This window comes from Chrysemys picta, chromosome 6 (genome assembly GCF_011386835.1).
Source record: "Chrysemys picta bellii isolate R12L10 chromosome 6, ASM1138683v2, whole genome shotgun sequence".
NCBI classification, from domain to species: Eukaryota; Metazoa; Chordata; order Testudines; family Emydidae; genus Chrysemys; species Chrysemys picta.
The window spans coordinates 78,816,478-78,843,934 of NC_088796.1; the positions used below are offsets into that span (position 1 = coordinate 78,816,478).

The window sequence follows — 27,457 nt, forward strand, 5'->3', positions numbered from 1 at the left end:
ATTGTTTGTAGTGTTGTTGTGGCTGTGTTGGTCCCAGCATATTAGAGAGACACAAGATGGGTGAAGAAAATCTCTGTGTAGCTCAGAAACTTGTCTCTTTAACCCAGATGGCACAATTTAAGGTAAGGTGAATCCAAGTAACCTAATTTCTTTCTAATGCAGGAAAAATAAGTGCTGCACTGCTCTGTTGTGGGGGAAGGTCAGAGCTCATGCTTGTCTTCTGATCCTGGGAGTGTCACTTGCACACTGCCTTCAGCAAATCATTTTTGTCTCAGTTTCTGCAACTGTAAATCTGGAATAATGATGGATTGCTTCACAAGTGTGTTATAAATGTTTCAATAGCACTATGGGCCCAGAGCCAAAAGGTGTTGTGTAAGTGCCAATTATGGTGCAATGCCCTCCCCAGACTGGGAAATAGAGAGCTGCTGGGAAAGGGCCCATGAAACCTCTGTGAGGTTCATCTAGTAAGAACACGTAGAGCCTCTATCTCACAGCTCTGAACTTGGTCTAGTCAATAAAGATCAGATCATCCCCTGCTGCAGTAAAACATATAGGATTATTACCAGGGATGATAAGGCAGAGGAGTTGAGTTTCACCTGTCTGTTCCAACTGGGTTTTGCCCACCTGTTAGGACCCCTCTGCCTTGGGCCTTACAGCTCCATCAGAGTTGCTCATGAGATGAGTGTGTGTGAGAATTTTCAACAAAAACAATAAAATGTCAAATTTTCATCACATTCCTTCTACATTTGAGAGGGGACAGGTTGTAGCACAATTGTTTCGAGTACGTACTCGGGCCATAGCCCAAACCACTGCCAATACTGCTGTGTATGTTGTTATTTTTAGGCATGTCTATGGCTACTTGACCTAGGAATTACACTTTCCAGCTGCTGGGTAGACATACCCTTACTGCTAAGATTTCTTAGTCAGCTGGTAATCTCTAGATGAACCTTTAGTTCAGCACTGTTATTAGTTTATCACCTGATGGATCAGCTGCAGTTACTGGTAACCTGCTACACTTAAGAGCATTGAGAGTTTGAAGTTATTAAGGAGGAATAGCCTGCAATAAAGATAATGAAAGAAGGATGGCTATTTATAAGTGAAACTGAAGCAAACATACTGGGCCTTTTATCACTCTGTCATATGCTTTTTATAAATAACATAACAATGATGTCTTTATTTGGAAGGATTTCACCAGCTACACATTAATTGCAGTTTGCCAGGTGAGAAATAGCTGAACCCTTATTTAACACTCTTAATTTGCTAGCATGCATAGAATGGCTAATCTTACTTATTGCCTCTGAAATTTGTGGCTTGAAATCAGTGAGCTCCTCCCTAATTCCTGCTGGCTGCTATACCAGTAGCAGAAATTTTATAATGCAGGGAAGACAGAACTTTGGTAAAATCAAGGTTTCACAAAATTGTGGGACTAGATGATAGCCTATTAGTAGGTTGCTTACTAACAACCTCCCTCCCCACTCCTGCAAACCTCCTGTTACTAAAAAAAGAGGCAAAAGCTTAACTAAATAGCTAGATCATACCTGGTGCGCCCTGAAGTACTCCAAATTCTAGCTTAGGAAGACCACCAGAGAAGAGGCTTTAAAGATGTGACACCACTACCTTCCACTGAGCTTGCCCTGCCATGGAGAGTTTATTCCTATATATCATGGAAAGAACAAGGAGCTACTACAAGATGTCATATAGCCTATAGGTATCTCCTCCCAAGGTGTAGCTATGCACATCTCTCCCACCTATGCATCTCACTTTTTCTATTCTCTCTCTCTTTCCCAGAACAACTTTCACTTAATATTCAGGTACTGTACCTACTTAAGTAACAATAGCAAAACAAAATCAACAATGGTGTGCATAATCATCTTGTGTATTGTGTTTAATGGCAGTTATCTTTTTCCTATGTACATGACACTTTTTCTTCCACGGTGTTGAATTGATCTGGTTACTGGTCACATACTCATTGATTTCAGAGACATTTAAAAACCCACGCTTGTTGGTCAGACAGGAAGCCCTGTGAAAGGCCGTCCCTCAGTTACTCAAGTCATGACGAAATGGAAGTGTCCATGTTAAACTCCATTAGTTGTTTATAAACAAGTTTCCTGGTCTTTGGCAATGTAGGTAGCATGGAAATAGGACTGTAGACTGAAGGGGCCCTTCAATTGCATTCATACATAATGATACTGATGAGGTAATTTTCCATTGAGAAGGCACTTTACCAGGGCTTAGTCGCAGATTAGAGAGCAATCATTTGGATGTGCTGCCAAGTGCAAAATTAAAAACTAGCTCTTATCTATACATCTGCAGATAGTACTAAGTGTTCTTTCCAAAGTAAAGAATTAACCGGTGGCTTAACCACTTCATTACAACCTCACATGCTGTACCTGGTTCCTGGTATATGGTGCAAAACACAGCTCTGGAACTGTTCTACCAGCATGGTAGTGCCCATGATTTTGAAGGGCTGTGCTAATCCTCCAATGTGATCTCATTCTGTTTCAGTACAAAAGCTGCAGCTGAGGCAAGCCGTGAAGGGAAGTTCATACAGGGAAGTCGCTCTGTACCAATGTTTAATTCCAACACGTAAGTGGTGAACTCTTGACTTTTTCTCATAGAATGCAGTTTGTGACACGGGCTTATGATGTGAACAACTACATCTAAAACAATCACTACGTGGTATCCAGCTTGAAACAGAGCACAGTACTGACCAGTTACACAAATTTTAAGACAAAACCTACTGCTGATCCTTGTAGTACTCCACTAGACACCTTTCTCAACAGATACTTTACTATTTATCATTATCCCTTGTGTTCACCCTTTACCCAGTTTACTGATCTACATGCCAGTGTTCCCATGCCATCCAATTTGAATTACTTTAAGTGGGATTTCATCAAAGGCTTTACTGACATTAAAATATTAAATCTACTGTCTCCCCTTCATTAACTAATTTACTAATTCTATCAAAAAAGCTATCCAGTTAGCTGGCTGAGGTTTGGTGTTTATAAACCCATGCTGCTTTACACCTGTGGTTCTTTTAAGGCTTGTCTGCATGGGGAAAATAGCTATGTCAGTCAACTTCCCCATGCAGATAAGCCCTTATTCTCTGAGCGCTCAAAAAGGGTGGGGGGAGTTTTACCACATCAGCTGATATTTGGTAACATCTTCATGTAGACAATATAGTTTGTCATTTTCTTGAGTGTTAGTCAGTTGAGGTACACAGTAGGGGGAGAGGCTAGATTTACCTGAAAGAGATAACATGTGAACACTACTCTGGCCTTGTCTTCACTAGGATTTTATTTTGTGTTAGCTAACAGGTGTTAGCCTCCACACATACACACTACCTTTTTCCTAGTGAAGAAATGGCCTAAGGTTGAAATCATGGCCCTATTATAGTCAATGGGAGTTTTGTCATTGACTTCAACAGTGCCCAGGATTTCACCCTAAAAGTTCAGAAAAGTGATACCAAATACACTATTGGGGTAAGCAAATCCAGCTCCATTCAAGTCCCCATTTCTGCCAGCATTGCTCTTCAACCTTTTCCTCAAAATTTGTTCTATTATGTTGGTCAAAATAGAAGTTAAACTTATGGGAAAGTAATTGCCAGAATTGCTCTTATGTCTTCTATTGAAAACCAAGCCTATGTTTGCTTTCACCAAATCTTTTGGTATCGCCTCAGCTGACTTTTTTTTTTTCAGAAACAATTCTCAGTAGTCTTTAATCATGATGCATAGTTTATTTGTAGGTTTTCTAAGTATTCAAGTGGTAGAACACAGATACTATTAAATAGGGGAGGCTCAAAAATGTCAACTACATCTTCATAAAAAGTATGTCTCTCCTCCCGTTCACAATTACACAAACCACTTCTTTTCCCATTTGCAATCCCATAACATCTCTTTGGAACTATAGGATGGCTACGTTAGCTAAAAACACATTTGATGCATTCTGATCTTTTAATGTCATGCAATAAATGAAAACAAGACATTCAGCATAATTTGGCCAGCCACTTTTTACAGACCTCTTATAGTAACTGCTGTATTAGACTATTCTCGCCTATCCTCTGTTATTTGTATTAACTGTGGAACTATTCAAACACAGCCTCTAGCAAGTGGAAACTATTCGGAAAGTTTTGGCACAGCAAATTTAAAAAAAAACACTGCTCCAATTATTCTTTTTTGTTCCCTATTAATTATAGAACTTCATTCCATGTAGAAAAAATGGAGATATTTAATCATTTCAGACTGATTTCTGGTAGTACTGAGCTCTAAAATCATGCTGCTGACACAACTCTGCTCATTACTCTTCTATTGTTCATAGTCCAGGAATCAGGCCCTCATAATATGTCATACGGAGGATCACACTGAATAATGTTTTTTTTTTCCCCACAAGAGGGAAGACCTTGTGTTATTGCCTCTTACCAACAGAAACCAGATTAAAACACTGACCACAGCCCTTTAATATCTAAATCTGAAGAATGTCTGCCATAACAAGTATAATATTAGCATCGTTTTATGAATATGTGAGGTTAAGAACAGTATTGTGTTCTTCCATATGAAACCATGATCACATTCTCAACACTCCCTAGTTGATGGCTTTGGCCATTGTGAGTGACTAGTGATTAATTTGTCCATTTAACACTAAGCAGAGTACATCAATCATTCTCTCATCTTTGACTGACTCTATTTACCTGTTGTCTTTTTTTTTTCTCCCCTTCAGTTTTTCATCACTCAGTTCCTATTTCTTGAATTAGCTATTAGCATATCCTGAATTTTCTTTGGTGAGGAGGAGAGATTTGCTTCTGGGTTCCTTGGTATAATTTTTTTGTTTTGTTTTTGTTAGCAGTAGAGGAGTTTTGTTTCCATCCCCCAAATGTACTTTTAAAACTTATCTTGAATGTAAAAAGGTTAAAACACAGAATATAAAGTTCACTACTATAAAAACAGACTTCCGTCAGCTCCCTCTATAATAAAACAACTTAAATAAATATTTACAGTCTTTTCACTTTATATGGATTTTGTTGTGGTTCATACCTGTGCCTCCTTGACTTTACATGTGGACAGACACATGGAGGGTGTGAAATGTGCATGTTATTCTGCAGATTCAGTTGCACTGCTTATGCCCCAGGACTAGCTCACTATTAGGTGTTTCTCTTTGGGCTTCCACAGCCACAAGTGCAAACCACATGAGAACAAGAGGGACCTGTCTGTCTTTCACTCATTTGAACTTAAAGCCTAGCAACTTCAGTTCCTTTTTAAGGAGTAAACTTGTACACAAGTTAACAACCATGCTGGAGTTACATGTCATTAGGCTAATGTTCTGTTTAACTATGGTTATCAATCATACTGTGATTAAAACCCTTTTGTGCTTAGTAAAGCGTGTGAGGCAAAAGCATTGGCATATTTTAAAATGTGCTCTTTGGGGGTGGGGGGGAGAAGAAGAGGGAAAAGAAAATGGATCTTGGTGACTTACTAACAGAACCACTGTGTTTGTCCACTGCAGCCACAGCTGTGATCAGTCCAGTCCAAACATCCAATCTGATCAACAAAACAATTAGAAAGCTCACTATGGGAGGTGGGGAAAAAGTGATAGTGTAACTGTGACAAGTCTTCTGCCCACCCCTCTTCCTGGGGCCCGCTGGCTGTCCCAACAAAGCTCAGAGAGGCTTCTAGTTATGCAGCACCCATGACTTTGTTTACACATTGTTCTCCTATCACCAGTGTTATGTATAGAGTTTGCAAGCCTGATAATCTCCTCAGCCTGGAGACTAACCTTCCCTTGGCTATTTCCCCCCTCTTCTGGCTGCCAACCAGCTTTTATAGCCCTTGAATCCTCAGGCCCGCAGGTGCAGCCAATTCTAAAGGCCAGGCACCAGGCTTCTCCCCAGCCCCAATCTATTTCCCTGATTGGGGCTGGCTGAGCAGGGGCTAATTAGGTGTCTTTGCACCAGCACCCTGCTACAGTAACACAGACAGACCCCGCTCATTGACGGGCAGGATCAAACAAGGGACCTCTGGAGCTTAGTGCATGAGCCTCTACCGCATGAGCTAAAAACCAGCTGGCTGTTAGCTAAGGCTTTAGAGCAGACTCATTAATCTCGCGCTCTAAGTGGTGTTGGTGCCACTACCTGGGACACAATACCACACCCAGGAGGTGTGTGAATTACAATAGCAAGCTGGATTCACTAACCAATCTATGACCTGGATGTAGTCAGCTAGACCAGACTTCCTGTACTGTGATGGAGGAAAAGAAAGCCTCTTCACTTCATGCCTGCTATAGGACAAAATGTGTGCAAAGTATTGTTAAAAATACACAACAAGACAAAAGACCCTACTGTGCCAAAGGTCTCCAACTGCATAAAGCCTGATACCCCACTACCTTGTGCCCAGGGCCATAATTAGGGCGGAGCGGGGCGAGGGAGGCAGCTGCCCAGGGCACAGAGCCAGCGGGGGTAAGGGGTGCAAAACTGGGATTGTGCAGGATCTGGCCCAGCAGCATGGGCCAGAGACCATGGGTGTAGTTTTGAGGGCATTGGCCCCCCGCCCCCGAACAGAGGCCCTGGCCAGGACTGGAGGGGCTGGTCCAGAGCTGCTTCTCAATGCCTCTGCAGCTGGACACCGCCTCCTGGGTCCTAGTGCCGCTCGTCTTCCCCTTCTACATGTGTTGAGCACCCTATATGGTATACATCCTGTTTTCTGTACAAAGGTGAGTGTTGGGGAGGGGGGGACAGAGCAAGGGGGAAGGGAGGTGATGTGGGAGGAAGAGGAAGTGGGGAAAGAAGGGGGATGGGATAGGGCAAGGGAAGACAAGGGGATAGGGGAATGGGGCAGGGACAGGGGCATGTGGGAGTGGAGGGAGCAGAGAATAGTGGGGAAAGGGAAGGGATGGAGCAGGGCAAAAGGGGAATGGGATGGGGAAGCAAAGGGGAATGGGGGGAAGTGGGAGCCCTCTATGCAGTTTTCCCTCAGCAGCAGCTGGGGCTCCCCCAATAAGCTGCCCCATCCCCCCCACTCCCAGCACTGGCAGCCCACCTCAGTGGGTACCCGCTCCAGTGCCCTCCAAAAACCTGTTCCAGTACCCCCCAAATGCCCCCTCCAGCTCCCTTTCCCCCTGGCAGTGTCCTCTATTTGGGAACTTAAATATAGTAACCCTAGGGATCTCTCAATTCTCATGGCCTTGGTTTCCAGAGCTGGTGGGAGCAAGTCCTGGGCTGGGCACTGTGCTGGTGTGGCCGAGGTCAGAGCTTGGGCTCTGTGTGACTGTGAGCCTGGCAGCCATGGGGTGGGGCAGGGCAGCCAACAGGAGCAAGGGCGATTCCGCTCTGCATACAGCAAGTGTGGGGAGAGTGACCCAGCTGCAATGGCAGGTCCCCAGGAGGCGAGGCTGCTGAGAGGCAGGTGGGATGAGTACTGCATGGAGCACCTTTGGGAGCATCCCATGGCAGCCACGGATAGGGGACAGCTCCCAGGGGCATCACTGGCCAGCACCGAGCTCCTTCGGGGCACAGACAAGAGTGTGTCAGGGGCACAGCTTGGAGCTATGTCACATGCCATGCCTGGGGAGCATCCGGCTGTGCAGAGGTGGCCTGGTTGGGAAGCAGGGCAGGGAGGGCTGCCAAGCAGGCAGGCAGCCAGCCAGCACCCTGGCTTCCACAGCGTGGAAAGCCAGGGGCCCCAGCAGACCAGGTGGCTCCCACCAGCTTCCAGTCTGCCAGCTCCTGGCAGATGACTATTTTCAAACTGTGGGGTACAGCCCACTAGGAAGGCGCACCCCACACTTTGAAAACCTCTGTGCTAAATGGAAGGCAGAAATCACATCGCTTCTAGTGGTGTAAATATGATAGCTCACCTCAGGCATTAAAATGCTTAGTTGCAGCTCTGGCTGTGCCACAAAAATCACATACACCTGGGCAAAGTGGGTATAAAATGCTATTATGAGTTGATGTGAGTGGAGAATTCTTGCTCAGGAACATATACTCTTTGCAATTGTATAAGTGACTGCACGAGATAAGGCATAATGAGAAAATCAGGCCCACTGCACAGGGCGATTCCTTGGGAAAAATGAAATTAATACTTTTGCAGCCAAATTCTACAAGGGTCATTGATGGAAAGGTTAAATGCTGCTGGGCACTAAGGTTCCTAATGCTATCAGCAAGGAAGAAATTCATTCATGATTGTGTAGGTGATTTCAGAGGAAAAAGAACAAGAGCATTTCATTTTGCACAAGAGTCTGAATAACACTGGGCAATTCAAGGGCTAGTAAATGAGAACAGAGTGGCTGATCCAGGAATTTAGTAGGAATAAGACATACCAAGTAGTATATTTATTGGGGATCATTGCACTTTTCAGATGGCTAAAGCCACTTGCCTGTGTCTTATAACACCACCTAAACTGAGCAATACTTGCCTGGAAACCAGACATGTTAATATCTATTATTGCTACACTGTCCTAAGTGTCCATGGCTTCTGGTGTTTGGCTGCTCTCTGTGTATGGGTTGCATAGCCAGGCCATAGGCCCCTAAGTAAGTAGCTGAGACAGATCCATTTGTTGGTCCCTTGGTAAAGGATGTGAGGCTCTAATCCTTGGAGCTTCTATCAATTCCACTCTTTGAAGTCTCTGAATGGCTAGTCACTCCCTGGTACTGAGCTGAGCTAAGCAGGGAGACTTGGTATAAAAGTTATTTGCTAGGCAAACTAGAGAGTTGTGAACAGAGGCAGCTAACAGGAGAGTTTCAGAGGGAGTGAGAGAGGATCTCCTAGGCTCAGCTGTATGGGTGATTTCAAGATGGCCAGCAATGGAACAATCAAGAAGAATTGGAATTGTTCATTTGTGTGCATAAATTTGCTCTAGTTGGTATTTCTGAAACCTGGTGGGATGAGTCCCATGACTGGAATGTTAAAATAAATGGCTATATAACCTATTTAAGAAGGCTGGAGTGGGCAAAAGGGGAGGGGAAGTGGTACTGTGTGTCAAAAATGGCATTACCTGTTTCAAAGTCACAGCTAACTCAGAAGAAAATGAACTTGAAAGTTTATGGATCAGTGTCCTAACAGATAAAGCACACAATGGTGTAGTGTTCTGGGGTGCAGTCCAGACTAGTGAGAGGTTGTGTCACCACCCGCCCTATAACCCTGGGTGCCTTAAATGCTCTGCTGCTGTGGCTCACCGCCTGGACACCAACAGTCAGCAGACAAGCATGAAAGCCCCTGAGTGTGTGCTGTGCAGCCCGGGTTCAGCACTCTGACCCCAGTAACCTGCCTACAACACAAACAGTCCCACTCTAGTCTCTATCACCCACTTATTTTATGCAAGGTGACCCCAAACACACTCCCCATCCTGAATGTCCCCGAAACTATCTGCCTGGAAGTGTTCTGCCCTCTCCTGGTACACCTACAGAAGTTATTAAGTTTGCTGTTCCCTTTTAAGAAATAGTACATAAGCAACTTACCACTTTACTGGAGTGAACAAACACTCTGTTCTAATCACAAATATTTGATAATGGGCACTTCAGTCTAGCAGAGCAAGGTATAAACACAGTCTAATGACTGGAAGTTGAAGCTAGACAAATTCAGACCGGAAAGAAGGTGTAAACTTTTAAAAGTAAGAGTAATTAACTTTTTAGGAAAGGTCATGGTAGATTCTCCATCACTGACAATTTTTAAATCAAGATTGGATGTTTTTCTAAAAGAGGTGCTCGAAGAATCATTTTGGGGGAATTGCATGGTCAGCATTATACAGGAGGTCAGACTAGATGATCAAAATGGTCCCTTCTGGTGCCTTGGATTCTATGAGCGTTTAAAACAAAGGTAGGTATAACAGTTGCTGTCAACAAGGTATTTCAGTCTATAGGACTTCTGAAAAATGTGCTGATGGAATTGAGACCTGGTCCCATGTAAGGACTTGTCTACTGGGTGTGCTAGTGTGCACTAGTTGGGGCACAAATTATAATGTGCACAAGCATATTGTGCACTAACTGTACACATAGACCCTGCTGGTGTAACGCCGACAGACCCCGGTTGTCCGTGGGCAGGATCAAACCTGGGGCCTTTGGAGCTTAGTGCATGAACCTCTACCACATGAGCTAAAAGCCAACCGGCAGACTCATTTTATCTCTCTCTCTCTAAGTGGTCTCAGTGCCACTAGATGGGACAGAACACCACAGTCCAGAGGTATGTGGGTTACACTGGCACACACTAGAAGCTCCCCAGTAAGCACTGATATAATGCAGTTTTATAATGAGACTATGTCAAGGTGTGCTAGGGAACTTTTAGTATGTGCCAGCTGGGTGCAAATCACCCAGTGCCTGCCCAGTGTGTTGCACACTAACGCACGCATGGTGTAGACAAGGCCTGAATCTACACCAGAATTCCCCTTAACTATAGTAGAAGCTGCCTCAGGTCCGTTGTGGTCAGGGATAAAAAGGAGTACTGTGACTTCCTGGTGGTTTAACCTGACATTCTGATGAAGCAGTTGCTTCTCTAGTGGTTAAATCATACAGCTTGAAGGCAGGAAATGTATGTTCTATTTCCTGTTCAACTCATACTTTAAGGGCAAGTTGCTTAAGATTTGCAAAATTATTAGGGCCCCACTTGCCAATTTCATAACCCAACTACAAAAAATGGAGAAATAAGTTAATGTTCAGGTGTAAGCATGAATCTTTCACCATAGGTAACAGATAATTGTGCAATTTAAAAAAGAAGAGACTTTTGCAAAACAAATACATGTAACTCGTGTACCAGTCCTTTTGTTGGAACAGTCCATATCGAATAGACAGAGCTAAGCCCTCAGTTTAATCTATTTGTTTTTCTTTAAGGAGCTGGTGATGAGCAACTGGAATAGCAAATAACATAATCAGCATGCAAACTGGAGTATTTTAGGCAAATATTGGCTAGTATAAGGTTAGCAAATGTACAGCTGTAGCCAGGTTTGAAATACATGGATTATTACATCAGAGTTGACAAAAAACACAGAGCAAACTTACACAAACCATGGGCTAAGAGATATTGCAGTCATTTTTCTTGTAAAGGTCAGAACACATCTCAAAAAAGGAATGATTCACTCTGTCCCAAGTCCTCCCATTCTTTCACCATCACAGTAAATAGTTCCACAATCTTGCCCACTCCCCAGAGTTGCAACCTACTTGTCATGCTTGATGTCTCTGTCTTGTACCATCATTTTCAAGCATTTGCTAAATCTTGTCATTTCTTCCTTTTCAACAGACCCAAAATCCATCCCATCCTTTCCATTCCTGCTGCCAGGTCCACATCTTGATAATCTCCCACCTGCCCTACTGTAACCTCCTCCACTGTAGCCTTCCTAACATAACCTTCGATTTATCTAAAATACTGCTGCCAAACTCATCTTTCTCGTATACCACTGTGACCACATCCTCCCTTTATCATTTCCTCCCTATCAGTTTCAGTTTCCTCATCCTCACTTTCAAGGCTCTGCCCTTGCCTGTATCTCTTCACTCTTGTGTTTGGACCCCAAACTTTACCAATCCACCTCCCTTCATGTCACCTTTTCCGCCTCTCCCGTAATTCGCTCCTGCCTTCTTTTATGCTGCTTCCTGTGCTGGAATGGCCTCCCTGATCATGTATGCCATGCACCTTCCTTTTTCACATAACCTTAATCTACATATTTCTTCCTCTATCCTACTGCCTGTTATCTGCCTTAGAGCCCTCACATGTTGTGATCACTTTCAGAGGGGGGATCATGAGTTTACTCATTCAGAGTTGGCATTGTGAACCCTTTTTTCACGCTAGCAACAGAGCCGGCTCTAGCGTTTTTGCCACCCCAAGCACGCGTGCGCGCACACACACACACACACACACACACAAAAAGCCGCGATCGGCGGCAATTCGGCAGCAGGTCCTTCGCTCCCAGAGGGAGTGACGGCCCCATCGCCAAATTGCTGCCGAACGGCCGGACATGCCGCCCTCCTCTTCATTGGCCGCCCCAGGCACCTGCTTGCTACGCTGGCCCTGGCTAGCGAGTACTTCCATGAGTAGTCCCACAGGCTCCAATGAGATTATTTGAGTAAGCAAGGGATTCACAATCTGGGCCTATGTTAACTGCTATGCACACTTATGGCACTATATGTAAATATTGTTTAATAATAAAAGATAGTGCTGGGAACCTGGAAGTGTTCACTCTTTGGAATCAAGATTGCAATATTTAATCAATGGTCCATGAAAAATAAGTGTTGCATCAGTAAGGAGGAAGCCTGCTCTAAATTAGAACTAAAGTTCAAGACAATGCAATGCAATGATATCCTCAGACACTTTCCATTTACATTTGACACCTATTGTGCTCAGAACATTGTATCATTATAGCCTAGTCTAAATCACATGTTGACAATAGGTCTATTAGCGGCTTGGGGGTTTTGTTTTTTAAACCTCAAGGTGAAAACCTGAAAACTCAAGAATGGTTTGGGAATTAAACACAGGCCATAGAGGCATAAGAGCTTTATGCTTGACTCTCTGAGTGTGATCTTGGCAAGTTACTTAACCTTTTTGCCTTCATTTCACCATCTGTAAAACTGGGATAATAATGCTTCCCTACCTCAATTAAATGGCAAAGCTAAATTCATTACAGTTCACAAAGGAATTTGAGATCCCTGGATAGATGATGTTATGGGAGTGTAAATTATTATTACCAACTTACAGAGGTGGTATAAAACTTGCATTCCTGGAAAAGTATTCCTTCCTTTATGGTACAGGAGTGGAACTTTCTCAGTTTCCATTCCACACAGAAGAGCGCTCAACCCAATTTGGGGAATTCTTGCACTGAAAAAGGGACAAAAAAAACCCCAAACAACTAGAAGTAAAGCATTGAATAAGGTATTTAATTTGGTTTGCCCTTTTCCATGGAAGATGGGTGCTTGAGTGCAATTAAACTGAAACAGTATTTTCATCTTTGACTTTTTTTTTTTTTTTTTGAGCTAATGTTTTATATAAGAATGGTATTAATCAACTGAGGCTTAAGCAGAGTGAAGTAGCTGTAATTATCAGCTAAAGAAGTAATGTTCCCAGCTGTGCAGAATGTAAAAGGCACTCATAAAAGTAGAGGCTGGTGTTTTTACCCATCTGCCTAATGAATGCAAAGGTTGTTCCACAGTGTGACCTCATGAGTCAGAAGGAGAACTTAAAAACCAAATGCACTCTGCTGCTATTTAGCAGGTCTTGTTCTGACCAACAGTGCCACCTAGAGGACAATGAAGTGAAGATTAAGTCCACACAGCTCACTGTACAAGTGTTTTTCCCCTTACTCCAAAAGATCGGAAATTGTCCATGTTACATGGTGGGGGGGCGAGTTCACTCTCTTCCTCCCACTACCACCTCGACCCCCCCAAAATATTTAATGTAAAAATTATGCTATGGACAACTCAGTGTAAATTGTTTATATGGGTATCCATTACTGATCACTTCCAAATTGAGGCCAGATGCCCAACACTGGAAAAAATATATTAGCAGCAGCTGGGAGTGGCAAACTAACTCAATTATTCAAAGATTGCATGCACCTGGAAGTTGAAAAAACTAAGTTTAGCACAATTTTGCTGGTCAATACAGAAACGTAGTCTCCTTTTCACTTCAAAAAATAATTTGCACTTTCACAGCTTCATTTATGCAAGATTTCATTGATACATGAACACTAGCCAAGCAGACCTCACTACACTTCGAGAACTATGTAAAGGATACTGCAAAAGTACTTGCAACCCATCTGCCTCATGTAGAAATAACCTCTTGAACAACATCCTTTCCAATATATACATCTTTAATAATTCATATCTCCCTTCTACCCCTTCCCTTGCACCCAGTCTATTTTTGACATTAGCAGTACACATTTATGTAGTGTGTATCTAGTGAGCTACATTATGCAGGAGGAATGTGACGTATGTTTCACAAGACAAGCTGGCAAAGAGCTTTTGAGCATGACCATCAATTTAGGGACAGCTTCCATTGAAACTAATGCAAAGACTTCCACTGATTTCAATACAAGTTGATTGGTTTTTCATACAGTAGAGACAGTGGCATCAAATTAGAGTTCTGGTAACCACAAGGTTTTGAATCCCTATGATGATCAGCAGCAAACACATAGATTTGTAAGAGGGATATCACAGAAAGAGCAGCATGATGTTATAATATATGCAGTAGGCAATTCTGAATTTGCTGTTGTATTAGTACTAGACGATGACTGCGAAGACTTTCAGGGTTGTTAATTTAGCATCGCAGGGCAGCTATTTGCAAAAATCCAACCTGAGACTCACTGTAAGCTAGTAGCATCCACTAGTTATTGAGCCTGAAAGCAATTCCGATGCCATCAGGCTGGTAGTTTACTCTCTTATTACAAACTGTGCTAGGATACAATGGAACATAATGGGAACAGCAATTCTTTCCCATGGATTTGTAGGTGATTTTTCATGATTAGTTAGTGACAGAAGCCACTGCTACACTGCTTATAAAAGAAAAGGCACTAGTAGAATGTATGTGTTTCATTGGCTACAAATAAAAATGCCCCCCCAAAAGGAAGGCATTTGCAAGTGTCTTCTCTTCAAGATCATTTCATAGTAAATGATACTGTACTAAGAAATTAATTATTGACCACCTTGTAACATTTGCAATTAACTGATGTTTCACATTCAATAGTAAAGTTTATGAACCAGCTGAAGCCACCAACAGCAGTTGCATTATATGGCAAACTGCATTATGTAGCTCACTAGCAGCTCTAGAACATATATTTCATAAATATTCAAACAATCAAATGACAGTTAATACAGTTTAGTCTGAACTTATCTGACTTTTATTAATTCACCATATAGATTCATAGATTCTAGGACTGGAAGGGACCTCGAGAGGTCATCAAGTCCAGTCCCCTGCCCGCATGGCAGGACCAAATACTGTCTAGACCATACCTGATAGACATTTATCTAACCTACTCTTAAATATCTCCAGAGATGGAGATTCCACAACCTCCCTAGGCAATATATACTGCTGCTATAGGCATCTAATCTATGGTACAAGTATCCATGCCAAAAACTTCCCCACCATCATTTACACCCTCCCCAAACCAGCTTCAATGAAAACCACTCTGGTGACCAAATCAGAGATGTCTAGTTACCCATTTTTACAGAGATGCTAGAATCACCGAAGGGTAGCAGGAGTAGTCTAAGAATCTGATGAATGTGTTAAAATACAACCAGTCACACGGTGAAGGATTGAACTGTAATTCCAGATCAAATTCTAGCGACTACACTAACAACATGAGCTTTGATCTCATGATTTGTGAGATGAGCAAACCTCTAGATGGAATTATAATCCCAATAATATGCAGGTGCTTGTTACTTATTCTCTATAAAGTAGATAAATGATGGCAATAGTCAGCAGTAAACAAGGGTAGCCGCAGAGGTGCTTGAAACTGAGAATTTCCCTGAAGTCTCTGCAAGAACTGAGGAGCATCAAGAAGGGGAAACAGTTTAATCATGTAATGACTAGTGATCCATCTGCTGCTGGGGGACTGGGTGTTCTAGTTTTGAATGTCTCAAGCGATGCACTTCTGTGTCTCTACGAAGACCATGTCCTATTTGAAATACCAGTCAGTTTACAATCAAAGGCTGGGACATTCAAAAATGTTCAGCATTGGCCTAGGTCTGCTAAAATTCCCATTGACTTCTCTTGTAGCAGAGTCAGGTCAGCTTCCAGCTCTTTAGAAAGTGCCACCCAAAATTCCATGCTATGGAATTATCAAGTATTTTAAGTTAATAATCTATCCTTTGTTTTACATAAAAAATTATTACATGCTATGAAGAGACTGAGCTAGTGCTGCAAGAAGCAGGATTGTGACATTTGTTGCCAATCTCATGTGATAGCGCATGATTTATAGATCTATGTTGTGGCCCTGGGTTAAAGCCCAAACTGAACACATCAGCATGTTCTGCAATTATGGAATCCTCTGCATGGAGGTTTGGGGAGAAAACTAGCCTTCAGCACAGCTGTGTATATTATAACACTGACCAGATTACCACCAACCCAATGCCTGCTTGGCCCACGATCTGCTCAGCACAGGATTGGGAAAAGGGGACCATCTTAAAGCCACCTTTGCACCTCTTTGATTCTAGGTGTAGCTTCCAGCTGACCCCCTCAGGGTTGCTGTAATTTACCAGTGGCCATTGTGGCTGTTGAGCATATCTGGAGTGCAATAGCACTGTGGCCACCCTGTTTCTCACCAACAAACCCGTCTTCCCTGGGGACTCCTCCTTTCCTAAGGATATTCCCCAGCACCAGGTCTACGGCTTCTTTATGCTGATGGAGTGGCCCAAAAGGCACATAACACGAAGGACAATCTGGCCCCATGACTCAATCCCCAGTTGCCAACTGGAGTAGCCCAGAGTACAGGAGCAGGAACCATTTCCCATGATCTTATCTTTTATGTCCCAGTACAAGGGATGGGGTCCTCCTTGCTGACTGATAGCCAAGGAACATCAAATGGTCCATCCAGCCCCAGGGCACTTCTGATACTGAACTATCAGCAGGGAGAAAATGGGGCCAGTAAGTCGAAGAGTCCTAACCCTAAGTCACTCATGGGAAAAAAAGTCAAGCATCATGAGTCTCTGAAATGTGCTTTTATTTATACATTTAAGAGAGGATCAGCAGCCCCTGTACTACAGTCCCTGATATGGGACAAGGTATTGGTTAAACACTGAACATGCATTTCTGAAGCGTGGATCTAACAACCACACCCACAGCAAGGTCAGTGTTTGGACAAGGGCATAGAAATTCTGCTGACACTGCAGCACATAGAAAAGGCATTGTAAAATCCTGCAGGCCACTTTAATGCAATGCAAAACCCTTCCCTCAAACATCATGTAATTTACTTTTCAGAACTGAAATAAGAATTTGATACATTATTGAAATTGATGCAAAATATAACAATTGGCTTTCTGACACAGAAGTATTGTAGCTGCTGCGTTTATTTTGGTGCAGTATAGTTTCAGATCATTATCTCAGTCAAAATTAGAAAGTGCATGGCTCTGAAATGTCAGGAGTTTTCAGGATACCCCCTCTCACAAGGTTGTTATTGAAACTTGATTCCTTGAGCCAAAGGCAAATCCTTGCTGTAGTTGATTGTACTGAAAGAGAAACAAGAAGAATTTAGGAAATAGACTTGATCATTGAAATCAATTACAAGAACTGTTTCATGTATACAAGCCTTCCTTAATGCATTTGCCAGTTTGTTTTAAATTAAAAAGAATGGCGAAAAGTCATTTTTACCAATCTCTATACTGTAGAAATTGGGCATCACAGGAGGATTGCATCCCCTTCCTAACTACCTCCTCTTCACCAGATTGAAGAGAATATATAATCCTCCATGTGTCTCCAACCAAGAGTGTTGTGGCAGACTGATGTCTTTCAAATTACTTCTACTACTGAAAGCAACTTCTGCTTCCTAGTCTATACTATGTGTAGGGTAACCAGCAACTGTGAAAAAACGGGACGGGGGTGAGGAGTAATAGGCTCCTATATAAGAAAAAGTCCCCAAAAATGGGACTGTCCCTTTAAAAACAGGACATCTGGTCACCCTTACTATGTGGCCCTCTGCATACAGAAACAAGGATGTTAGTTATTGGCATACATATGGTTCAGGACAGGTGTTTGCTGCTGTGTGTCAATAGTCGCCCAGTAAACATGGACATTCATAGACATTAAGTATTTACCTATATACTTGCCACTGTCAGTAGTGGTCTGCCTTACTCTCTGTAGAGGCAACCTCACAGATTTCCTTACAAATCAGAGCAATTATATTTTACTCAGTCAAGTTCAAGATCAGGAAGATTGAAACGAATATATTTAAAAAGATAATTCCTTCTATAGATGCCAGGACTTACCCATCCTTTTTGGAAAAGAGGGGAATCTAGATTTTTGGCCTTGTATTAGATGTTTTTAGTACCCTACTTCCTTCCTTCCTGGATGAATATATCTCCTTCTTGTTCTTAAAAAAAGGGCAGATTATATCTGTAATTGGTTATCTCCTGCTCTGTAATAATGAACTATTTGTTACAAAAATCTGTTGGTCTCTGTAGCTCTTTGGGCAGTCTAGCCAACAGACCACTGACCAATCTCTGAGACTGCTACTAGCTAGGAAGTTCCAGTAGTGTCCACACTACCGCTAAGGGACTATTACTGCTGCTGTGGGAAGTTAGCTTGTAAATCTTCAGTTGTAAGAGATCAACTTTATCAAGTTTACCTGTGCATTTTTACGTTGATTTGTATATAAATTATGTAAGCCTAGCTCTTACCAAGTGGACCTTCTCATGTACAGTTTCCATGAATCGCTGCCAGATTCTCTTCCACCGCCAGTGTGCTTTTCACCACCTTACCAAAAAAAAAAATATATTTACACCACTGAGGGCTAGAAGCTCCTTTGTGGTTATTTTATGCTCCCACACTTCAACCAAAGTTATATTTGTACTGCGGGGAGGATGAGAGGTTTTTTTTAATAAGTTCAATTAAAACTCTCAGAAGTAAAAAAGCTCTTCTCCTTCCCCCACTTTACAAGAAAAACAGAGACCCACCTCCCCATACTCAGGCTGAAAATGCTGGCCTTCACCCACTTTGTCTCTCTGCCTTCCTGTTGACAACTGTATTATGCGAATGGTTGGTTTTAACTGGAGAAAATAACTATGTAGTGTGAGAGCAATGCTATGGCAGTTTTATTTTGTTTTGTTTCAGGGTTGGGAGGTTTAGGAGAGAGAAGTGCCAAAGGTGAATATATGTTTTACAGATCCCCTTAGGAAGAAGTTCAGTAGCTGGCACGATGTGGAATCAAGTTTCAATAACAACATGCATAGCGGTTCTCTAAAAGCCATTTTTCTTATGCATGCAGCAATTGGAATTTTGGTTTTAATAGTTTGTGCTCTCAGCCCAGTGAGAGGTTGTTACCCATCATCAAGGTATTTTGGGTTACCTTTCCTTCATAGCAAGAAATGTTCCATATGCTATCCTTTTATTAAATAAAGATTTTTTTTTTAATGGAACGGAAAATTTGCCACTGGCCAAATTCTAGTCTCTGCTACACTAGCATAAATGCAGAGCAATAATATTATTTTCCGTAGATTTACAGTGAGGAAATTGGGCAGATTTTGGCCTTAAAAATCAAGTGGTCAGAAGACCTGAAATAAGCTATTCTTAAAGTGGCAATGCTGTGACTAGTCTTTACCAGAAGCTATGCAAGAAGAAAATAATGTTCATAAGGGAAAAAAACAAAAAACATGTTTGTTTGTTTTTAAAAATTGAACCTCAGGTTTATACCATAGGCCCCATTACTGTAGGATATGATCATCTAAAAGCATCATAAGAACATAAGAATGGCCACACTGATTCAGACCAATGGTCTATCTAGCCCAGAATCCTGTCTTCTGACAGTGGCCAGTACCAGATGCTTCAGATGGAATGAACAGAACAGGGCAATTATCAAATGATCCATGCTCTATAGTCCAGTTCCAGCTTCTGGCAGTTGGAGGTTTAGGGGGACACAGAGCATGAAGTTGTGTCCCTGATCATCTAGGGTAATAGCCACTAATGGACCAATCCTCCATGAACTTATCTAATTCTTTTTTGAACCCAGTTATACTTTTGGCCTTCACAACATCTCCTGGCAATGAGTTCCACAGGTTGACTGTGTGTTGGATGAAGAAGCACTTCCTTATGTTTGTTCTAAACCTGCTGCCTATTAATTTCATGGGGTGACCTCTGGTTCTTGTGTTATGTGAAGGAGCAAATAACACTTCCTTATTCACTTTCTCCACACCATTCATGATTTTATAGACCTCTATCACATTCCTCCCCTCCCAAACATCTCTCTTCTAAGTTGAGCAGTCCCAATCTTTTTAATCTCTCCTTATATGGAAGCTGTTCCATAACTCTGATCATTTTTGTTGCCCTTCATTGTATCTTTTCCAATTCCAATATCTTTTTTGAGATGGAGCGACCAGAACGGCACACAGTATTCAAGATGTCAGCATACCATGGATTTATGGAGTGGCATGATGATATTTTCTCTTTCATTATCAATCCCTTTCCTAATAGTTCCTAACATTGTTAACTTTTTTAACAACTGCTGCACATTGACTGGATGTTTTCAGAGAACTATCCACAATGACTCTAAGATCTTTCTTGTGTGGTAACAGCGAATTTAAACCCCATCATTTTGTATGTATAGTTGAGATAGTATATTTTCCAGTGTGCTTTATTTTGCATTTATCAGCAGTGAATTTTATCTGCCATTTTGTTGCCCAGTCACCCAGTTTTGAGAGATCCCTTTGTAACTACTAGTAAAGTCCAAAGCTGACTGCCATTTTGAGTAATTTTGTATTGACTAGTATCAGAGGGGTAGCCGTGTTAGTCTGAATCTGTAAAAAGCAACAGAGGGTCCTGTGGCACCTTTGAGACTAACAGAAGTATTGGGAGCATAAGCTTTTGTGGGTAAGAACCTCACTTCTTCAGATGCAAGTGTTTTGTATTGACTGTGAACTTTGCAACCTCATTGTTAACCCCTTTTTCAAATCATTTATGAATATGTTGAACAGCACTGGTCCTTGGAGGATCCTATTTACTTCTGTCCCCTGTGAGAACTGACCATTTAGTTCTACTATTTTTCCTATCTTTTAACCAGTTACTGATCCATGAGCGGGACCTTCCCTCTTATCCCATGACTGCTTACTTTGCTTAAGAGCCTTTGGTGAGGGACCTTGTCAAAGGCATTCTGAAAGTCCAACTACACTATATCAACTGGATCACCCTTGTCCACACGCTTGTTGACTCCCTCAGAAAATTCTTATAGATTGGTGAGGCATGATTTCTCTTTACAAAAGCCATATTGACTCTTCCCCAACAAATCGTGTTCATCTATGTGTCTGATAATTCTTTTCTTTACTATAGTTTTAACCAACTTTCCCTGATACTGAAGTCAGGCTTACTGGCCTGTAATTGACAGAATTGCCTCTGGAGCCTTTTTTTAAAAATCAGCGTCGCATTAGCTGTCCTCCAGTCATCTGGTACGGAGGCTTATTTACATGATAGTTAACATACCAGAGTTAGTAATTCTGCAATTTCATATTTGAGTTCCTTTAGAACCCTTGGGTGAATACCATCTGGTCCTGGTCCAACTTACTACTGTTAAATCTATCAATTTGTTCCAAAACATCAAGGTAGGAAATGTAATTAACATACCAAAAGCACCTCCAATTTCAGCCCCACTGGTTGGAATGTTGACATTTACAACACCACAGTCTGATCCCTTAGGCCTAAGAGCAAAGACAAGATAGACAAACGATGTGAACTTCTGTAGTCACATGGTAAGGAAAAGAGCCAGGTGTCTTCTCTAAAAGAGGCTTTAATGTTGAAGAAGTAATGTTTGACTAAGTGTTTGCAAATTAGACAATCCTGTGTTTTAGAAAGAGGAAAAATATAAGAGTTATACCCAAGCCAGCGGAAAATCCTGCCCAAATCCTTGGTGAAAATGCTGCTAGAGAGACCTTGTTTTACTTCATTATTCCAAGCAAAGACCTCTTCTTCTGTCTGGAAGGAAGTACATAAGTAGTTATGCCAGGACTACTGAAGATAAGCAGTGAACACCACAAAAAGGTACCATGAAAAACAGAATGCTAACTTAAACTAGTGCCATGTTGCATCATGTTAATCACATGGCAAATAGCTGTATACCTAGTCATATATTAGCATGCCTGCACACACTGGTTGTACAGAAAGGCAATGACAAAGTTTCCCCCCCCCCACTCCAATGTATGCAATAATCATCTACAGTCCCGTATAGACTACCATCTTTAAGCCTGGGTGCTTTTTAAATAAGATATATAAACATAACCAAGTCCTAAGCTATGCAGTTATGCCAGATACCCCTACAGTTGAGAACCATAATAATTGGCCAATAATACACCTAATTAGGACAGTTTCATGAACATGACACACACTTGGGAATACTTCTCTCATCCTCCCTCTCCCCCTTGCATGCTTCAATTTAACATACAGGCCATATGCACTATTGAAATAACACTGGACCAAAGCTCAATTAACTCCTCCTTCTGTTGGTTTGTTTTTACCTTGAATTTCAGCACATAAAGAATGGGGGCAAATGTCTCAGTGTGCACGATGGATGCATTATGGGGAAGGTCAGTCACAATTGTTGGTTCAACATAGTTACCAGGGCGATTTAGAACCTTCAAAACACACACAAAAAGTGATAGCCAAGTTATTACTTCAGACAAATCAGTATTTGGCTTAGGAACTAGGTACACTTAGTGCATCCCATTCAGAGTTTGGATGCAGTAACTATATCTTGCAATGAGAAACGGAAAACCTTCCATAAGTAGCTAAACTGAACACACTGAACCAAGTTCTACTTAGTAACACATCCAGAAAATAGATGAGCAAAATGTACAGCATTACACATACAATTATACACACAAAATCAAATTGCAAAGTGACCCTACAGACAGTAAGCTTCCCTCTTCCCATCTGTGTTGTGAATGGCAAGCAGGGAAGGTCACTTGAGTGGCTATGTTCTGAATGCACTGAAGGTGGAGACAAAAACTCAAAGACTTTAAGGCCAGAAAGGACGATCATGATCATCTAGTGAGATCTCCTGCACACAGGTCACAGGACCTCACCCACCCACTCCTGTAATGGGACCCTAACCTCTGGCTGAGTTACTGAAGTCCTCAAATCACAAATTAAAAATGTCAAGTTACGGAGAATCCACCAGCTACACTAGTTAAAACCAGCAAGTGACCCGTGCCCCATGCTGCAGAGGAAGGCAAATTCCCTCCACCCCCAGGGTTTCTGCCAATCTGAACTAAGAAAAAATTCCTTCTCTACCCCAAATATGGTGATCAGTTAGACCCTGAGCATGTGGGCAAGACCCACCAGCCAGAAACCTGGGAAAGATATGGGTGTCAGGGAGGAGATTGCAATAATCCAAATTGAAGGCCTGGATAAGAGCTTATTATCCTGCTCCACAGGGATGCCTACATGACTCGGGATGTCGTTCAGAGCCCCAGCTCCAGTGTTTCATTGAGAATGGGAGGCCAGGGTTTGGAGGGGAGGGGAGCTGCTTTTCTTTGTGTGAAAATGTGAACTGCAATTAAACAACACAGGAATAAGGAAAGCAGAATTCTCTTTCCACAGATTGGGGAAAGTGCAAGAGACTTGTCCAGGGCCAGACACTGTGTTAGTGGCACAGCTGACATTGAACTCAGGATTTCATTTTCCCAGACTCACCTCAATTCTCTAAAACATGTTGCCTCAGATGTCAGATGGAGCCATCCCCACCCACCATGTGTCGGATTTGATAGACTTATATATTTGAAGCTCCTTACAGCTTCATACAACCAGTCGGAATATGATCTGGGTTCTCCGTGACCCACCAATCTGTGGTCATTTTTCTGATGCTCTATTCTAACAGCCCGGATAGTAAAAACAATCACCTTCCCACCATACACCACAGAGCCACCCTGCTGTTCGGCTTGTTCCACTGCATCAAGGAACATCATCACTGCTTGTTTAGTGTGGAGAGGCCCATACAGAGTGGTGGCTGAAAAGTAAAAACATATTACATATGGCGTAAAGATCAAAGACATTATTTTAGGACAACTGTATACATTTCTAACATGCCTATCACCATGATAGCTGGGAAAATAGCCATTTAATGTGTCCAAGATAAACAAAACAATTAGGATTAATTAGATTCCTCCTCCCTATTTCACAGCTCCTATTCTAACTGAAGCTAACTCAATCATTTTGTAATAGTCTTTTCCCTCTATAAGTAGGAGCAAATAAAATAAAACCCTACTTACAGTCCCATGGGTCGCCGATGCGAACCTGTGCATAGGCCTTAGCAAGTTTCTCCACCACCTCATCATGGATGCTTTCATGCAAGAACTAAAGAGAGTCACAAGAGTTTTATGAAACAGTTAGTAATATGTCACAGCTGTTGAAATTTGCAAAACTTTGTGTGTTGAGCTTTGGGCATCCCTGAAGAATAGGAGCTGTATAATCAACCTCAAGCATTCAATAAAAGCCTAAATAAGGCCTCAAAAATCATGAGACTGGCTTAAAAACTATTCTCTTTTTTAAAAAGGGAGTCTTAATTTGCCTTCTGATTTCTGGGTCTTCAGGGGACACCCAGAACACATTTTCAAAGCTTTTCTCCACAAGGTCTAAAAAGCATATTTTTCCAAATGAAAAGTTGAGATTACACACATACACATAAAATGCTATAACCTGGGGATTTTTAGGGGAAAAAACCTTCCAAATATCATAAGACTCATGATAATATTGAGAGAGTTAGCAACAAAATGCCTGTTGAATCAGTCCCCTGTAATACAAAGAGAAGATAAATAGATTTAAGATTTAGTTAGCAACTCTGAAATATTTTCTCTCACCCCATCCTACCCCACTCACTGGACTGAAAATTGAAGACATGCAGCCTCTCTCACTACAAAAGTACTGAAATTTATAGTAGAGCCTTGCTAATCTTCACACTTCAGTCAATTTAAAAAAAAAAAAAAGTGCTGTTCCCCATCTCAAGTGAACTTTGATATCAAGTTACTGCTGTGAAGTCTCATGCTAAGATTCAAGCTATCAATTTAAAACTAAATACAAGTCAAAATAAATGGTGAAAACACACTGATATATTATTCTTGCTTTGTTTGCTTATGGTTAATTTGCAACATTCATTTACAGTGGATCTCCCTCATTCATTATAAATGTCTTTCTAAAGCTTATACTGAGTTTGAGAAGTTGTTCCTCATACCAAAATTGCACTTGAACTTTTTATGGTGGCCAAACAACTGACATCTGTAATACTGCTGCAAGACAGACTAGTTTTTATTTTTAATTTGGCTTTGAAGCCTGAAGTGTAATAATTAGACAAAATATTTGAGCACTAAACACATTAGTTTTAGAATCCTAGACCGGGCAAACTAGTTGAAGTTTTCCTGCTCAAATTATGGTTTTGTTCAGTAACTATTCATCTAAAAAAGGGACATTGGTTAAATTAGTCTCCAATATTTAGATTTTGTTAAAATAAGCTTTTACAAAATAATAAGGATATCAACAGAGATAGTCAAAACAATTTTAATATGATGGAAATTACTTTTTTAAAAACCAAAGAAAATCCCTATATGCTATAATCCAAACCTGCTAGCAGAAACTGCAGTATATTTCAAATAAATGAAGATGACTGCCTTGGCAATGAAAGCAAAGTGAAATTCAATGAGTATAAAGGATGAGAAATGTTAGATTTTATATTTTAGTTTTAGTGTCATTGTGTATTTTTAAATAAACACATGTAAGGAAAAAGTTCTGGAACTTAAAATCATGACCCGCAGGTTAAACAGTCATTTTTCCTGTCGCACTGGCTTTAGATGCATTTGAAGTATGTTTTAAGAATACTCCTGACTGTTCTCCTCCTTCATACTGGATGATTTAACTATCCCAACTGTACAATACATATGTACTCACCAGCCTTCTGGCACTTGTGCATCTCTGGCCTGCTGTCCCCACAGCAGCAAATAGAGCAGAGGGGATGACTAGGTTAAGATCTGCATCTTCAAACACTTAAAGAGGAATTGAACATCAAGGTGTAAGTTATTGGCTTCTGGTTCCAAGCGCCTCTAAATTCAGTGGACATAAATTAGTCAACATAGTAAACTCTATTAGGCCTTTCGGGTAGCACTAGCAAAGAGATGAATGAATAGTGTAGGTTAAGAACACTTTAAAATTAGTTTCCTGTATGTATTTGGAATTAAGCACAAAGGTTTGGTTCTCCAGGCCACTTTGAACAAAGTTCCCCAAGCAACACAACTTGATTGTGAATCAAGAAACTGCAACCCGCTTCCTGCATCCCTCCCCTCTCTATTCTGCTTGACAGGAACCCAGATTGCCTGGAGAAACAACACCAAAGGAAGGTCAGATAGCATGGAGGATCAATGCCAAAGGGTACAAGTGACTAATTCAGTGGACCCAGGGCACCAAAAGAAAATAAAAAATCATGAAGCAGAAAAAGAAGTGGTAAATTTAAAAATTAATATAGCCCAAACTGGTGTCATACTGGGATTTGACTGTTCAAAAAGACTTCAGACAGATTAGCCAGCAGGAACTTTGTAGGTTTACAAGATTATTAAATAAAAGGCAAAAATGATCAGGCAACTTTTACCCTGTCACCTAAACAAGACCATGACCACAAAAGGCAGTATGTTTAAAACAACAGGAAGATAATCTATGCTACTTCCTGCCACAAGACATAGAAATAAAACTTAACACAAGTTTCAGAGGGATTTGATATCCATTAGCAAGGTTGGAAATTCAACAATCTAAGAAGGCTAAAAGTGTGCAACAGAGGGGGAAAAAGTGTACCAGGACATCAAGTGTTAACTAGCGTGCATTTCTCCTGCCCCCATTAAGGTTATATCTACATAGCAGCAAGGAGGTACAATTCCCAGCTCAGGTAGTCATACATGTGCTAGCGTGAGCTAGTATGTTAATATTGGTGTGGCTGCAGTGGCACAAGCTGCAGCTCGGGTTAGCTGCTCAAGTACAATCTCGCCTGACCTGCTGGGTACAAACTGGAGTACCTACCCTGAGCTGCAGCCCATGCTGCCATGGCCACACTGATCTTGTAGCACATTAGCTCAAGCAGAGGTAGCCCGTGTATAGCTACCCGAGCTGCTCCCCGCAGCTCCCCAAGACCTTGATCCAACTCCCTGGAAGTCAATGGAAAGTCTCACATCAACTTTAATGGGCACTAGATCAGGCTTTAAGATACTTAAATCTGAACTATGCTACTGGACAACAAAGAGGGAAGTAGATATTTTTCTTAAGAATGTTTTCCCAAAATTATATGCCTATTGGCTGGCCCTTAAGTATAAATATATTCTAGAACACTAAAAACACAGCTACCCCCCAATTAAAGCCATCCTTAAACATGGTTCTCAAGTGATATAGTTTATATCCCATAATTTGAATATATCAGAAAAATAAATAAAACCACACCCCCCCCCCCAGGCCCAATACATAGACACATTTTTCTTGACCTTTCACTTGTATTTTCCTAAATTAGTTTGTCCCTTACAATACTGCAAACCCAGAACAGCAGTGCGCTAGTACACAACAACCAGGATGGAAAAATGACCATTCTAGACTTATCGCCCAAGAAGAGTGCAATGCAAAAATAAATAAAGCAAAGTTGGAAAAAGCAACAACTGCGAAAAATAAATTCAGATATTACAGTTTTCAGTTAATAGAGAACAGAGGTAGTAGCTTTACTATTTTTAGCTTGAGAAACCCTATAAAATAGAAGTCTTATGATCCAGTGTTTATGTTCAGAACAACCATGTGAGACACCTGGGTGCAATTTATAATGCCCATCTCTCAATGCCAAGATCAGAG

At 41.5% G+C, this 27,457-nt stretch overlaps 1 protein-coding gene and 1 long non-coding RNA gene across 2 annotated transcripts in view; one reads left to right on the forward strand and one right to left on the reverse strand.

Moving 5' to 3' along the window:
• On the forward strand, positions 1-26,076 carry LOC135984344 (uncharacterized). The gene is made up of 3 exons (XR_010602281.1): positions 1-122; positions 2,506-2,586; positions 25,941-26,076. It is a non-coding gene; the product is annotated as an uncharacterized LOC135984344 (long non-coding RNA).
• The window catches only part of ALDH7A1 (aldehyde dehydrogenase 7 family member A1), a 25,357-nt gene continuing 14,502 nt past the window's right edge, over positions 16,603-27,457 (reverse strand). The window contains exons 11-18 of the mRNA XM_005310723.5: positions 25,532-25,626; positions 23,863-23,947; positions 23,494-23,600; positions 22,111-22,227; positions 21,474-21,571; positions 21,224-21,297; positions 18,292-18,367; positions 16,603-17,124 (exon numbers count right to left, since the gene is read on the reverse strand). Coding sequence (XP_005310780.1) covers positions 17,070-17,124; positions 18,292-18,367; positions 21,224-21,297; positions 21,474-21,571; positions 22,111-22,227; positions 23,494-23,600; positions 23,863-23,947; positions 25,532-25,626 — 707 coding nt within the window. The 3' untranslated portion in view covers positions 16,603-17,069. The remainder of the gene's footprint in view (positions 17,125-18,291; positions 18,368-21,223; positions 21,298-21,473; positions 21,572-22,110; positions 22,228-23,493; positions 23,601-23,862; positions 23,948-25,531; positions 25,627-27,457) is intronic.